This window comes from Amblyomma maculatum, chromosome 5 (genome assembly GCF_055883805.1).
Source record: "Amblyomma maculatum isolate TAMU_Amacu chromosome 5, ASM5588380v1, whole genome shotgun sequence".
In the NCBI taxonomy this organism is placed as follows: domain Eukaryota; kingdom Metazoa; phylum Arthropoda; class Arachnida; order Ixodida; family Ixodidae; genus Amblyomma; species Amblyomma maculatum.
In genome coordinates, this window is record NC_139348.1 from 125,086,464 (window position 1) to 125,099,474 (window position 13,011).

At 44.9% G+C, this 13,011-nt stretch overlaps 1 protein-coding gene across 1 annotated transcript in view; it reads right to left on the reverse strand.

Moving 5' to 3' along the window:
* The window catches only part of LOC146189443 (uncharacterized), a 42,790-nt gene extending 36,723 nt beyond the window's left edge, over positions 1 to 6,067 (reverse strand). Inside the window, exon 1 of the mRNA XM_084605269.1 lies at positions 5,953 to 6,067. Coding sequence (XP_084461395.1) covers positions 5,953 to 6,067 — 115 coding nt within the window. The remainder of the gene's footprint in view (positions 1 to 5,952) is intronic.
* Between the last annotated feature and the right edge of the window lie 6,944 nt (positions 6,068 to 13,011).

The window sequence follows — 13,011 nt, forward strand, 5'->3', positions numbered from 1 at the left end:
TTCTTACGCAGATTATGTACTGCTTTTATGACCTGCAAGGGAATGCCCATACATTCCATGTTGCTAAGAATATTGGCATGCAACACGTTGTCGTATGCCTTCGCCACGTCGGTAGCCACTACAGTGCGCACTAGGTGGCTATAAGGCGACACGTGTATGACTTCTTCAGAGAGCATAGCCAGTCCATTTTCTGCGCCAAGGTTTGTTCGTAACCCAATTTGTCGAGCATGGTATTTTGTATTACTTTCCAACAACCATGACAGGCGGGTGGCTGTCATCTCTTCATCGATATTGTAAATTGTGGGTATTAGCGAGATAGGCAGCAAAGATTCCAGGCTTGTGGGAGGTTTCCCAGCCTTTGGTATTGGGACCACCACCGAGTGTTTCCAGCCGAGTGGAATGCCTCCTCCATGCCATACCTCATTTACCACATCCAAAAAGCTTTCAACTGTGGCTCCTTCTAAATTCTCTTCTAAATTCTTGAAGACTTCCTAAGGAATATCGTCATGTCCAGGCGCAGTTTTACCATTCGCTTCTTCTATAGCAGCCAATAACTCCAATTTGGTAAATGGTGATGTTATTCCTGTTTTATCAACCGTATCCACTATGGGTGAAGGCGCCGGATAATGTGCATGGCTCGGGAAGACAAGGGCAGCAGCCTGATCTGCAAACTCCTCTAGTGTTAGCTGTAATGCGAGTCTAATACTTTCCGCATGGTCTTTAACCTGCCGCCTCTTTTCCATGCCATGGACAATCCTTCAGAGGGCCTTGTTGGTCGTTCCTGAGCCCAAACAACTGCACCATTCATCCCATCTCCTATGTGTCAGCTTAGTGTCATATCGGCGTGCCTGTGCCGTCACTCTGTTTACCTCAGTTTTTCTTTGCACGTCTTCAGTATGCCGACCAGTCTGTATCTCTGCCCGTTTTCGGCGTGCCCAAAATTTTAGTAGGTGCAGGTCGGGAGTTTGCTGATCTTCGTTCACTGTAGTTGTAATTGTGTGATCCTTGAGTACCGTTTGAAGGGTGGTAATAAGAGTATTTGGGCTAACTGAATGAGTTCGAGTATCCTGCCGTACACCATCCCAATGTGTTACAGAAGCTTTCTTTCGAATGTTCTTCATATGTCCCAAATCAAGAACAATACTAATGGGGACATGGTAACTACCCACGCACCTAATTCCGCCTGCCATTGTGGTGCACCAGGGCCCTTCCACCACGTCAAGTCTGGTGAGCGTGTTTGTGTTACAGGTAGTGTTGCGACTCCTGGATGATTTAGCAGTGCGAATTCCATTTCTGTGAAGGCAGTATGAACTTGATCACCCCTTTTAGAATCATAATCATGTCCCCATGCAGTGTGCGGAGCGTTAAATCTCCACCGATTAGTATCGCGATTCCAGGGATGAATGGCGAATATGCTTAACCCATCCAAAATTAAGTACTGTGCTTCTTGGCCGAGCGTACACGGACACTAATATAAGGGGCGGCATTCGATCGTGGTTTTTTTGGAAAAGTGGTCGAGCGCAGATATGAAATCAATCTATCATGGAGGAAATGGCATTTGTGGTGTGAGAAATCTTTTAAATCTCATTAAATGCATTCGTTTTTGGCGAACATTCGTGCATTGGAAATGGGTCACTGCGCTTTACCGCAGCGACCACTTTATACTTAAAAAATTACTTTTCTCCAGATGATTTTGCTAGGGACGTCGCACGGAAGAGTTTTAAATGTTGGTTTGGTTTGTGGGGTTTAACGTCCCAAAGCGACTGAGGCTATGAGAGACGCCGTAGTGGAGGACTCCGGAAATTTCGGCCACCTGGGGTTCTTTAACGTGCACTGACATCGCACAGCACACGGGCGCCTTGCCTTTCGCCTCCATCGAAAAGCGGCCGCCGAGGCCGGGATTCGATCCCGCGTCCTTGGGAACAGTAGTCGAGCGCCGTAACCACTGCGCCACCCCGGCGGGGCAGTTTTAAATGTATGATATGTTGCCTTCCTCAGCACTTGTTTGCCGAGATTCCAGAGCACATCGGTAAACTGTCATTAGCTGCAGAGGCATAAGGTAATGCGAGTCCTTCCGCAATGCTCGAGTTGCCTCAATTGATGAGGCCAAAGAAAAGTCATTAGTCGGTCCGGGCTCCATTCCAATCGAATTACATTCTTTGAACATTTCGAGGTTTTCATAGTAAGGCAAGACGATTTCGCACCTTAGACCTGGAAATCACCCTCTGGGATCCCCATTCCAAGACACAGCTTGCGTTTTTGTGTGGTACAGGCTGAAAGTGACAAACCAGGCTAAGCAACATTGCTAAGAACATAGACGCACCATCATGAAATGGGCGATTATTCACAGCGAAAGCAGGTTATGTCTGTGACTATTACCACATTCTTTACATCACCAAACTCACCCTACTGCTATAAATTCAGCTTACCGATGTTTCCGATCTGAAATGAAATAGTGCGTTACTGGATTTTCACTTCATGCCAAATTGCGCAAAACATCGATGGAAACGAAACTGGAGAACCACAAAACTCAACTGGTAAAACAGTGAAAAAGTCAGATCCAACGTTTTTTATCACTGCCACGCCTTGGGCTTCCATAGTGGTTGAGGTGCAGGGCCGCTAGCGTTCACTATAGTCACAGTAAAAAATAGATATAGGGTTGGGTGATCCTAATTCCGTATTCTAAGGAACTAGAATGCCTAACTGCACAGTGAAGTCTTCCGCTAGGGAGCGCTAATCTTTCCCCTCACTGTGCTGGTTCTGCAACCAGACTACAGCACCGACATATCTCGTCTTCAAGGAAATGAGCCAGCTTATCATCGAAAAGGCAGCGATCATATTTCGTCATGAGTACTTTTTTTTCCGCAAGAAGGTTTTTCTTTCAACATGACTGTTTCTTTCTCAGGAAACACTTCGAAGTGGTAATTGAATAATGTCAAGGTCTGTAACATTATGACTATGTAGCCAATCAAAGAATTTCGTTGTGCCCTGCGAGCTTTGCGCAAACTTGTGCTTTAACGCTGATAGGTTCAAACGCCGTGCAATACCCGAGACGAGTTAGGCATTGGAATTAATGGGATCTGAGCTTTTTATCTATTTCATTAATTCCTGAAAAGCAGTGAATAAGTTTGGTTGCGGTGAGAGGTGCCGTCAGAAGTAGAAGTTTTCTTGAGTGAGCCTTGCGCAGTTTTCATCTGTAAGGCTAGCGCATCGTCTCAGATTTCGAAGCGGAAAAGACATGGCTGCTTCAACCAGGCAACTCATGTCTTACTCTAAAAAAGATCACGAGTGACATGTGTGCGTTGGCCAGTCCTTTCATTTGAACTGTTATAAAGAAGGCAAGCATGGCTGCCTCAAATTGCAGAAGTCGACTTCACAAATAACAGCGCGGCTTTTTTTCTGTTCTTTATTTAAACCCTGGAAAAGCGCTTTTATAGACAGCAGCTAATGAGTGCCGGTTCTCGAAGGTTAGTGCAGCATGCCAAAATAATGTGAAGTGGCTTTATAGAACTTCTTTTTGGTGCGTTTTACAGAGAAAATGCCTAGACTCCTTCACCTCACACAACTCAAACGAAGAAAAACACATTTCGTTGCAGAAAAATCGCTTTTGAGAAACTGTAAGGTGTGGCCCAAGTGGAACACTTTTTTTTTCTTTTCCAGAATTATCTCCGCATGTGAAACGTACCTGGTCGTGCAGCAAAACTGGCTTTATGACATGCGAAACAACAGCCCGCGAAACCTACCTCTGAAAATGCATGTTCGTCCGAAAAGTGGCCTTCTTATCGCAAGAGGAGAAATTTATACTGAAAAAAGCACTATGCTGGCCACTCCTAATTGGTAATAGGCGCTTCATTCCTCGTAAATTACTGAGCAGAACAATAATGGTGTTTACGAAAGACCCTCATGCCAAAATGTGTTTCTTCAACTTACTATAGTATGATGTATAAGACAACAATCAACCATATATCAATCGTTACAAGAGCTTTATTTTGGTGTCTTTCAACCACGCCGACCTGGAGTACAGATGCCCAATCGGATCGGCTTTTATTACAGATTGCCACTACACGTAGTGCGTGTAGCGAGTGAATCCCTGCTCACATCTCCACCGTGGGCAACCGTCGGGAAACTGCTCCTCCGTGTTACCACCGGACCAGGTGCAGTGCTCGCCAGGTTTACCGCGGCGGTAACATCCAGGGTTGAGATAAGAATCAGGGCATCAGACAAACCACACACTAAGAAGTTAAAGGGACGCTTGCTTATTCCGGTCATTCTGCAACCGCAATTGCATTTTGGCAGCAGAAACAGTGCACGAGAGGTCCTTTTAAGCATATTTCGGTAAGCAAAAACGCAGACTCGTTTTCTAAAGCATTGATTGTCTTTTCTATGTACTGTCTCGGCCGTTTTTTCTTTTAATGTCCTAGTGAGTCTAAATACGTGATCTAGTAAGATACTGTTACATAAACCTACTCTACCGTTCGCAGGGTAGTTACCCTTGCATGCCCGCGCCTACTTCCCCCGAAAAGGCACATAAACTGCTTCGGTGTGAAACTCATAAGTTTCAGTGAACCAAAATACTGTTTTTGTACCAGGGTTTCCACACCTGCCTTCATATAACTAATATTTTAGGTTATCGCGCTCGACTGTGCAAATCACTCTTCAATCTATTGAGCGAGCCAAATTAATTGTTACATAGCAGTTTCGGCCTCATTGGATGTCATGTTGTCTAAGCGAGAAATTGCACAGGGAGAAACACAGTTTTCCATGCTTTGGTATAAAATGCTCTTTTCCAGGCCAGGGGGAGGGGGAGGGGGGGGGGGGGGGGGGGCTTCCCATTCGGAGCAGCATTTGCGGAAGAAACGTGTTAGGCTTGTTAGTGAGGCTACGTCAAAGTTGTCCAGCATCTTGACCGTGAATCTGTCTCTCCCAGGGCTCCCGCACATTCTCATTTTGATAATTGCTGCACTTCCCCGATTGTTATTCCTCATCCGATATCGTCATTCGCTCTCCCTCATATTCAACCATTTACGTGCTCTTTTCGCCCACGTGAATGCATTGTCGTGCTAGGTCTTCTGTAAGTCCCTTTTCGCTTCTGTGGAAGGTACGTACGGTTCTAACCCGGTTCGCTCTCCGCTCTCCCTTGCTTTTGTTTGGGCCAATGAGGCTTGTTAGGAGGCTCCATATTGACCTGGAGTGAGTCACATAATCGATACCATTTAGCCTTGGCTAGCCCCGATGTATACTTTTCTTCTTCTTTGGTTACTTCCGCTATAGGCTTTTTGAGCTTTTTTTGATGCGCTGTTTTTTCCACCTCTTTTAAAGGCTCCTTCTTGCCTCCTAGAGATATAGGAAATGCAGGTCAATTGCTGGTGTTTCGTCAGTTGTATTTATATTTTTCGTATATTTGTTGATTTCGTTCAATACTGTTCGTAGTATATGATTTGTATTTGTGATTAATGTCTACAGGGCCGAAAGATATGAACTTAGTCACTTAGCCCACCTTGATTCAAGCCATGCTAAAGAAGACAAGAAAGAATAAACTTTCTAGAGCATGGCTATAGCGCGGTGATAGCGAAAAGAAGAACACAGCGCTCGTTACCTCCCAGCGACTGCGTCAAAATTTCACATTATTTCAGCAACACTAACTCCTATTTATTAGGTTATCTATCATACAGTCAAATCGACATTATCAGGTATATTATGCCACCTACAACGAATTCTGGTCAATCCCCCGCTCTGGGTATGTGCCATTATAACGAGGGAGAAGAAGAAGAAGAAGACTGCGTGATCTTTCTTTTACAGCTATGAAAAACAACGCAATGGTAGCTACCCCTCCACGCCCTACTGCAAGTCCTGGCAAGGTATTTCGCCGCCAGCGACCACAGGCGTCTGATGGTCCTGGACCAATGAGAAGCGGCGTGGACGCCCTCCCGTCAAGCCCGCAAGACCACGCACCAGGAGGAGAGCAGTCAGCAATGAAGCTCAGAACGCGTCTTGTCGAGTGCGCACCCGCTGAGTGGGCGAATACAGACGACGACTGGACCAGGGCAGTCCGCTTAGGCCTAGTCATCGTGGGGGCGATATTCCTTCTCTCAATTGTTGTGACCGTCGCCTTCGCCGTACAGAGCAGCCGTGCGAACCGAAACGCAGCGATCGAACTAATGCTCTTCACTGACTGGCCAACCACAACCACGCTGGTCGATGCCAACGCCACTGGTGCCGTAACAAGAACGTGAGTGAATACGAAGTCATGGAAGCCATTGTCCTACATCGGCGGCATCCTGCAGAACATTCGTTCATATCGCACCAATGTGTACAGCCGACAGAACCTCGGTATGACTGTGGCCTTAACTGGTGTAGGCACTGAACCACCTGCTGAATAATTAGTGACAAATGTCGCAAAGGATGTCTCGTGAGGACAGAGAATGTTGAATAGCTATATGCTGAAAATATATGCTGTATGCTGAAGCAAGTGTGATGTTGTAGAAATAGCCCTGTGTTTGTGGTAACGGGGCTGCATTACCAAAAGCATGTCGTAATTATATCCGCTCATATTCTATGCACCTATGCACCATTTCTACCAATGTAATATGTATATATGATCACTCCATAGTCGAGAAAAAATAGTCTCATTTTGACATTTATGTTTTATTTGATTCGGCTATGCGAAGCAATCATCAAATAATAGGACGTTTGATAGCTGTAAATTATTTCTGTCATGAACGCTGTAAAGGGATACTCCCATTTATATGAGCATATATACAAGGCAGGTAGGCTGGCATGGTATTTTTCATATTAAACGCGTATTGTTCTTGTGCTGAAGCCCCGCCGGGGTGGTGCAGTGGTAAGACGCCCGACTACTGTGCCGGAGTACCCGGGTTCGAACCCGACCTCGGCGGCTGCGTTTCGATGGGGGCGAAACGAAGAGGCGTCCGTGTTCTGTGCGATGTCAGCGCACGTTAAAGATCCTCGGGGGCTCGAAATTACTCCGTAGCCCTCCACTACGGCTCCTCTTTCTCTCTTTCCACTTTCACTCCCACCTTCCTCCCTTCCCTTACGGCGCGGTTGCGGTGTCCACAGAAAACAAGTGAGACAGTTACTGCGCCTTTCCCTTCCTATAAATAAATAAATCTTGTGCTGAAAAGGTCGCGTGAGGAGTGTCGGGCATACGATAGGGACTTGTTTAAACTGAAAATGTCTTACTGACGTGCACAGGCTCTACAATTAACTGTAGAGTTTTACCCTTGCTGCGTACAAATTACTGGTCACAGCACAGGTTCAAACCAGCACTCTGTTGTAAAACACCAGACCGTTTTAACCAATGTGCCACCACACCGCGCTTTGAGGAGAGGCTAGGGTTCTGATGAGATCGAAGCAGTATGCACGTAACACATCGACTATTTCTCACGCATATTTCTACTATTTCCTGCATGCTTGAGTTTGAACGCGACAGCCGTAAATTTTAAACAGCATCTTAATGTGTTAACTGCTCGTGACATGGCATATGTTCCAAGTTATAAAAGACATCTGAAATGTTGGGCCTCCAAATTTGAACACGTAAGAATTAATTGACTATATTGAAAGAATAGATAGACCTATTTGCTAGGGTCAGAGAGCTGTGATACTCAGTGCCACGTCGCAAAGCGTTAGCAATGTTTAATTTACTCCCTCATATGAAATATTGTCACGTAGTGGTTACAACGCTGTTGGTAAGAAATCTGGAGGCTTGAACTTCACTAGAATAAACTTTTTATTGTTCTAACTTGCGCCCGCAGAAGAACTAAGCGATTCGGCGGCGCCGATAGCAACAATCGTGCTCGGCGGTCTTCGAACAAAGAATGCCCGTTTCACTAGTCAGCGTTCAATTTAAAAGCGGCTTGGAAACATCTGGACAAAAACGCGGACAGTAACTAGCTTACCCGGGAACATTGTAGAAATACAAGCGCATGGCTGGAATCCGAATCGTCTGCCGCAACAAAGGAAATAAGGCTGTTGTAACCGTACAACTGCCAAGTTGGCGACGTTCCGTCTGACGAGGTGCACTTCAAGAAAAATGAAAAGAAACGCCGTCCCGTGAGAAACAACCCGATGTGTTTTCCCACGCTTCGTTCGACTGTTGACCTTTCCCGTCGAGGGGCACCCATTGTCAGCGAGGGACCATCGGAGTGACCCTTCTGCGGACGTTCGGGAGAACAAAGGAGCCTGGGGATTACGGTGGGGATTAAGGAGAGGCCGCTGCCAGTGACCGCAGGAAATAGTTTACCTCCTCGCCGTTCCAACGCTCTACACGACAAGTGACTAGGCCCGATGACGCAATACTGAACCAGTCAGTGCATCAGGCCATCAGTGCGGTTATGTGTTTGATTGGTTGCCGATATCTTAGGGATTTGCCCTGGAATTGATTCGTCAGCATCTTCAGAGAGAGGCTGGACATAAGGGGATTTAAGGACGATGCAGAGCATGAAATGATGCTCTGAGCCCTGAGTAAACGGCTCATCCAGATTCTTTTTCGGTATGAACTCTTAACTCTTGCCGTTTAGGTGTTTCTACCTTTTTCGTCATGTAAATAGGTCTTCTCAAAGTGCCATTAAACCCGCTTGTTTTCGTTTTACCCATTTCGGAGCTTTAATCCTTCCTCAACCCGAAGTCTCTGCACGCTACCAAGCAAAGGCCGTGTCGAGTTAGTCCCAGCGTCACGACAACGCCATGTCTATCAACAAGGAGCATGAAAAAGCAAAGAATACACTAGTGATTCGCGCGCTAGATTCGCAATAAGGCCGCATGCCTACGACTCTCGAAAGAAAACGAATAAACATCTGATTGGTTCGTGCAATAAACCAGAGACCTACACCAATGAAAACTTTGATCCGCTCTCTCTTGGGCGCGTCCCTTTCGAACAATTCAGCACTATTACTTGTTCAAATAGAATCGTCAGAACTTACGGCGACATCTACATTGTAAGTGCGATGTATTTCTGCCAGTAATTTCATTCCTGACGTATGCACAATTTGAACTTTCTGAAAAGGCATGAAACAAGGCACTACCATTTGGTAAAATGTTCAGTTTCAGAAAGCACACCACATTTTTGTGACTTTCGCGCACGTTGTGATACTCTGTACGATTCTGGTCTATATCTGGGCGCTTTAATAATACTTGCTACCAATGCATGAAAAATACGATTCATTCAGTGATGTGTTCGTGTATATTTCTTTACTTTCAGAAAATAGGAATCCGCCGCCTTACTTCCTTTAATACTAATTCCTTATAAAACTTATAATAGCTCACAAACTTGAATACGATCGATCACGTGGGTTAAAGTACAGCAGATTTGGCAAAGAACAAGCTGAGTTTCCTGTTCAGCTGGTCATGTTGGGAAACGCGCGTTGCTGATCGGAGTTCTTGATGTATTTATGGTTCGGATTCCCAAGCCTTCACGCTACTTCAGGAATGGAACGGTCAACTACACACTTAAAACATAAATAAAGCAAAAAGAAATTAGCTGAGAGAAAACTAATTACGACATGAGTGAACCGTATTAGATGAAATCAGTCAACTCAGAGTGCTACTTTCCCTTAACCGCCAACCCCGAGCAGCACTCGTCATGGCAGATCGTACTAAAATCGCCCGTGAAGAATTACACTCGCCCGGCCCGAGATTGCGGTGCTGCCATCTCGAAAGACGAGTTACGGTCGTCAATTGCATTGGTTGCGATTTTGAACACTAGAGAGAGCTAGTCAACCATAAAAAAACGCATTTTGCGCCTTTGGCGCCTAATTTGAAGGCTCAAACGAGTCATTTCACAATGTATGCCCTGTGGGAAAGCAATCCTCGTAAACACTTTTTTTTTTTTACTTTTATTGTTACTTTTAACCAGAAACCCTCGAAGTAATATATTTTCAGAACCATAAACACATGGAGAAAATTATGGTCACTTAAAAAAATTGGCGATTTCACAGAGCATCTTGAACACATAAACACTGTTTATTTCACCTCGAGGTATTCAGAATAAAATAGAAAAACATTCCAAAATTGCTACACGTAATAGAGGCTTTACAAAAGTTAGCGCCATCTAGTGAAATAAACAGAAACTGTGCGCGGCGGCCATGTTTTGCTCAGTCCGCCCGTGCCTCCCATCGAGTGTACGCTGTCAACGTGCGCCTTCGTAGAACCCGTGCATGCACCGAAAGGTGCATTAATATGCTCACAAGCGATTGCTTCATTTCTCAGATTGCAGTCGCTGTTAGCTCCAAGCTCTATTCGGAATGATGCCAGCATGTTGTTGCGTGCCCTTCTGCAGCCAGCGCACCGTCATAGACGCGCACGGAATCAAGGTATACGCGTGTATGTGACCGTTCGTTTGCAGTCCTAATCGGCTTTACAAGGGTCACTTGCATCATGTAAAGCATTACTGCACGTCCCTCTGACTGGGAGCTAGCTCACAGAATGTGCTACCACCTAAAACAGCAAGGTTAATTGTTTTGCGCGCTATGGAGCCTTGTGAACTTGAAGGATAAACTTATGCTGCGATGGAGGACACAGGAGAAGAGCAATGCATGTGTAACGAATGCTATTGTGCAAATACGTTCTTTGAAACATTTTGTACGTAGGTTACATTAACCATTGTGTATTTGATTTAAGACACGGGCATGATTACCGAAACTAATTTTTACAGTCGTACGAAATGGTAGTGCTTGGTGCAGAGAGCAATACGGTTGTCTAGTGCGCCCGAGGTGCGTGTTTCACGCTGCAAAAGCAAGCGGCTGCCAAACCCGCGGCGTCTAGAAAAGCAAGAAAAGATGACATCCCACTAGTGTGTTGTAACATGCTCACGTACAGCCCGTTTCGACCGGTCCACGTCCAGAGCGCGCAGCTCAGGTTTTATACCTGCCAGCGCGGCCGATAAAATAACGAAGCGTGCGCTTCACTTTTGTGTTTTTTCGAGTCACCCGATGGATCGCTAATTCACAGCTACCTGAAATTCACTGGAATTTTTAAATATGTCGATTTCTTGTTTATTCTCTCTGTCAGAAAGTAAACATTTGAAGCCGTAATCTCATATGAAAGCGCTGACATTGGAAGCTTCGAGGAACTCTGGGGAGGAAGAACTCGGCTGAAACGAAAAGAAATTTGAAAAGTCAACTCACATTACTGCGAAGTGTTTGTGCTTTGTGCAACTGGCTGTGTTCATAAAATGAGATTCGTGTTATATCATATCGTTATAGAAAAATTAGGGGGTCACTTAAGCTCCGCCGTTAAAGGTATAACGCGACAGTGTCTCTCTCTCATACACACACACGCACGATGTTTTTTTTTCTTCGCTTGTTATATTTTAGCTCTTTTATTTATTTATTTATTTATTTATTTATTTATTTATTTATTTATTTATTTATTTATTTATTTATTTATTTATTTATTTATTTATTTATTTATTTTATTTACCAAATACTGCAGGCCCTAACTGGGCCCTAGCAGGAGGGGCGAAAAGAATACAATGCAGTGAAATATGAATTCATCAAAAGTAACATATACCACACACAAGTGTAGTAGGTTATATGTTACGTATGTTATATTTCTATGTTATGTATGCTATGTTATATTTCTATCATTTGTTTATTTATTTTTATTTTATTTGACGTTTTATATTTTTATACACCAATACGCATGCGTCAGCAACAACCGGCTTTCCATTCTGAGCAATTTGACACTTTTGAACACATTTTTCAATTATTTCAATTAATCAATTACACATTCTAAATTTTCTTCCGTAGCATCACCAAGCACTGGTTTTTCATTGTGACACCTTTAAACCCTTACTTTCCAATTTTTCCTTTCTTTATTTCATCAATTGATCAATTAATTACAAAGATTTTTTTAACTCGTCATCGCCCATCGCACACCAATCAATATTCAATCACTGGAAGCACAAATTACCATGGCACTTTTTTTTTACGCAGCCCCCGATTATTTCCGATACTAATGCAAACTACTGCGTCGACGGCATGGGAAGGAAAGTGATAAGCGGCAGTCCAATTTACGTCAAATTACGCAATAAAATGCATCCTCGCTCATTTCACCTACCAAGTATCTTCCAGTGGGATGAGCGACGGTGATTGCGCAAACAAAGCAAACTCGCGATGATCTCTCATAGGCATTTAAGTAAACAGCAAAGGCTCACAGACAAAAAAAAAGTCCACATTACAGAACTCTGGATACTGTACCTGGATAGGGATGACGCTGCGGATTTCCGAGGGAGGAGCGGGGGGGGGGGGGCGGGGGGGGGGGGGGCATGCACGACTAGTAGAGCAATTTGTAATTGCGCTCGGCAGCGCAGCCGGTGGGCCCCGCCACGTCTCGGCTGTCAAAATACGCTCCTAGGCGTCTCTAACAGAAACCGCCAGGGACCGAACGGAGGTCCAAGCACAGCACACTAGGTTAAAACGTGAAAAGCGCGAACAGAACGGCGGGCGCTGACGGACGGACACGAAGCGAACGGATTGAGCGAACAAAATGTGGCGGCCAGCGCGGGATCAGGGTGCCGCTCACAGTTGCCAGACGTACTTTTGTAAACCCTCTATTGCAAAATTACTACACTGCCATTCAAAAATTACAAAATTACTCCACTGGGCGCTGCCCAGACGAAAGGGAGAAAAGTCCACTTGTCGAAACGTTGGCTCGACGTCCGAACTGAGGCTTGTTTAGTGCTCTTTCATAGCGTGCCGCCGTCTTGTTTATCTCGTTCTACCCTACAGTTTTTATTGTCTCTTATCTGTCAAGTATTGTTCAGGTAATTGTGAAGCGAAAACTTCTCCACGTCATGTATCAGCCAAGGTCAACCTGGCGCGTCTTGCGACCTTCAACAAATCAGAGGTCACTGTATGGTTATTGGTAACCATGGCACCACATAAAGTGTAAAACCACTTGATCTTTGATCTTGACCTTCGAAGGCCGAAACAACATCACCTGTCCCCTCTTCTAGTTGATGGCATCCTCTACTCCATAGTTTGAACAATTTAA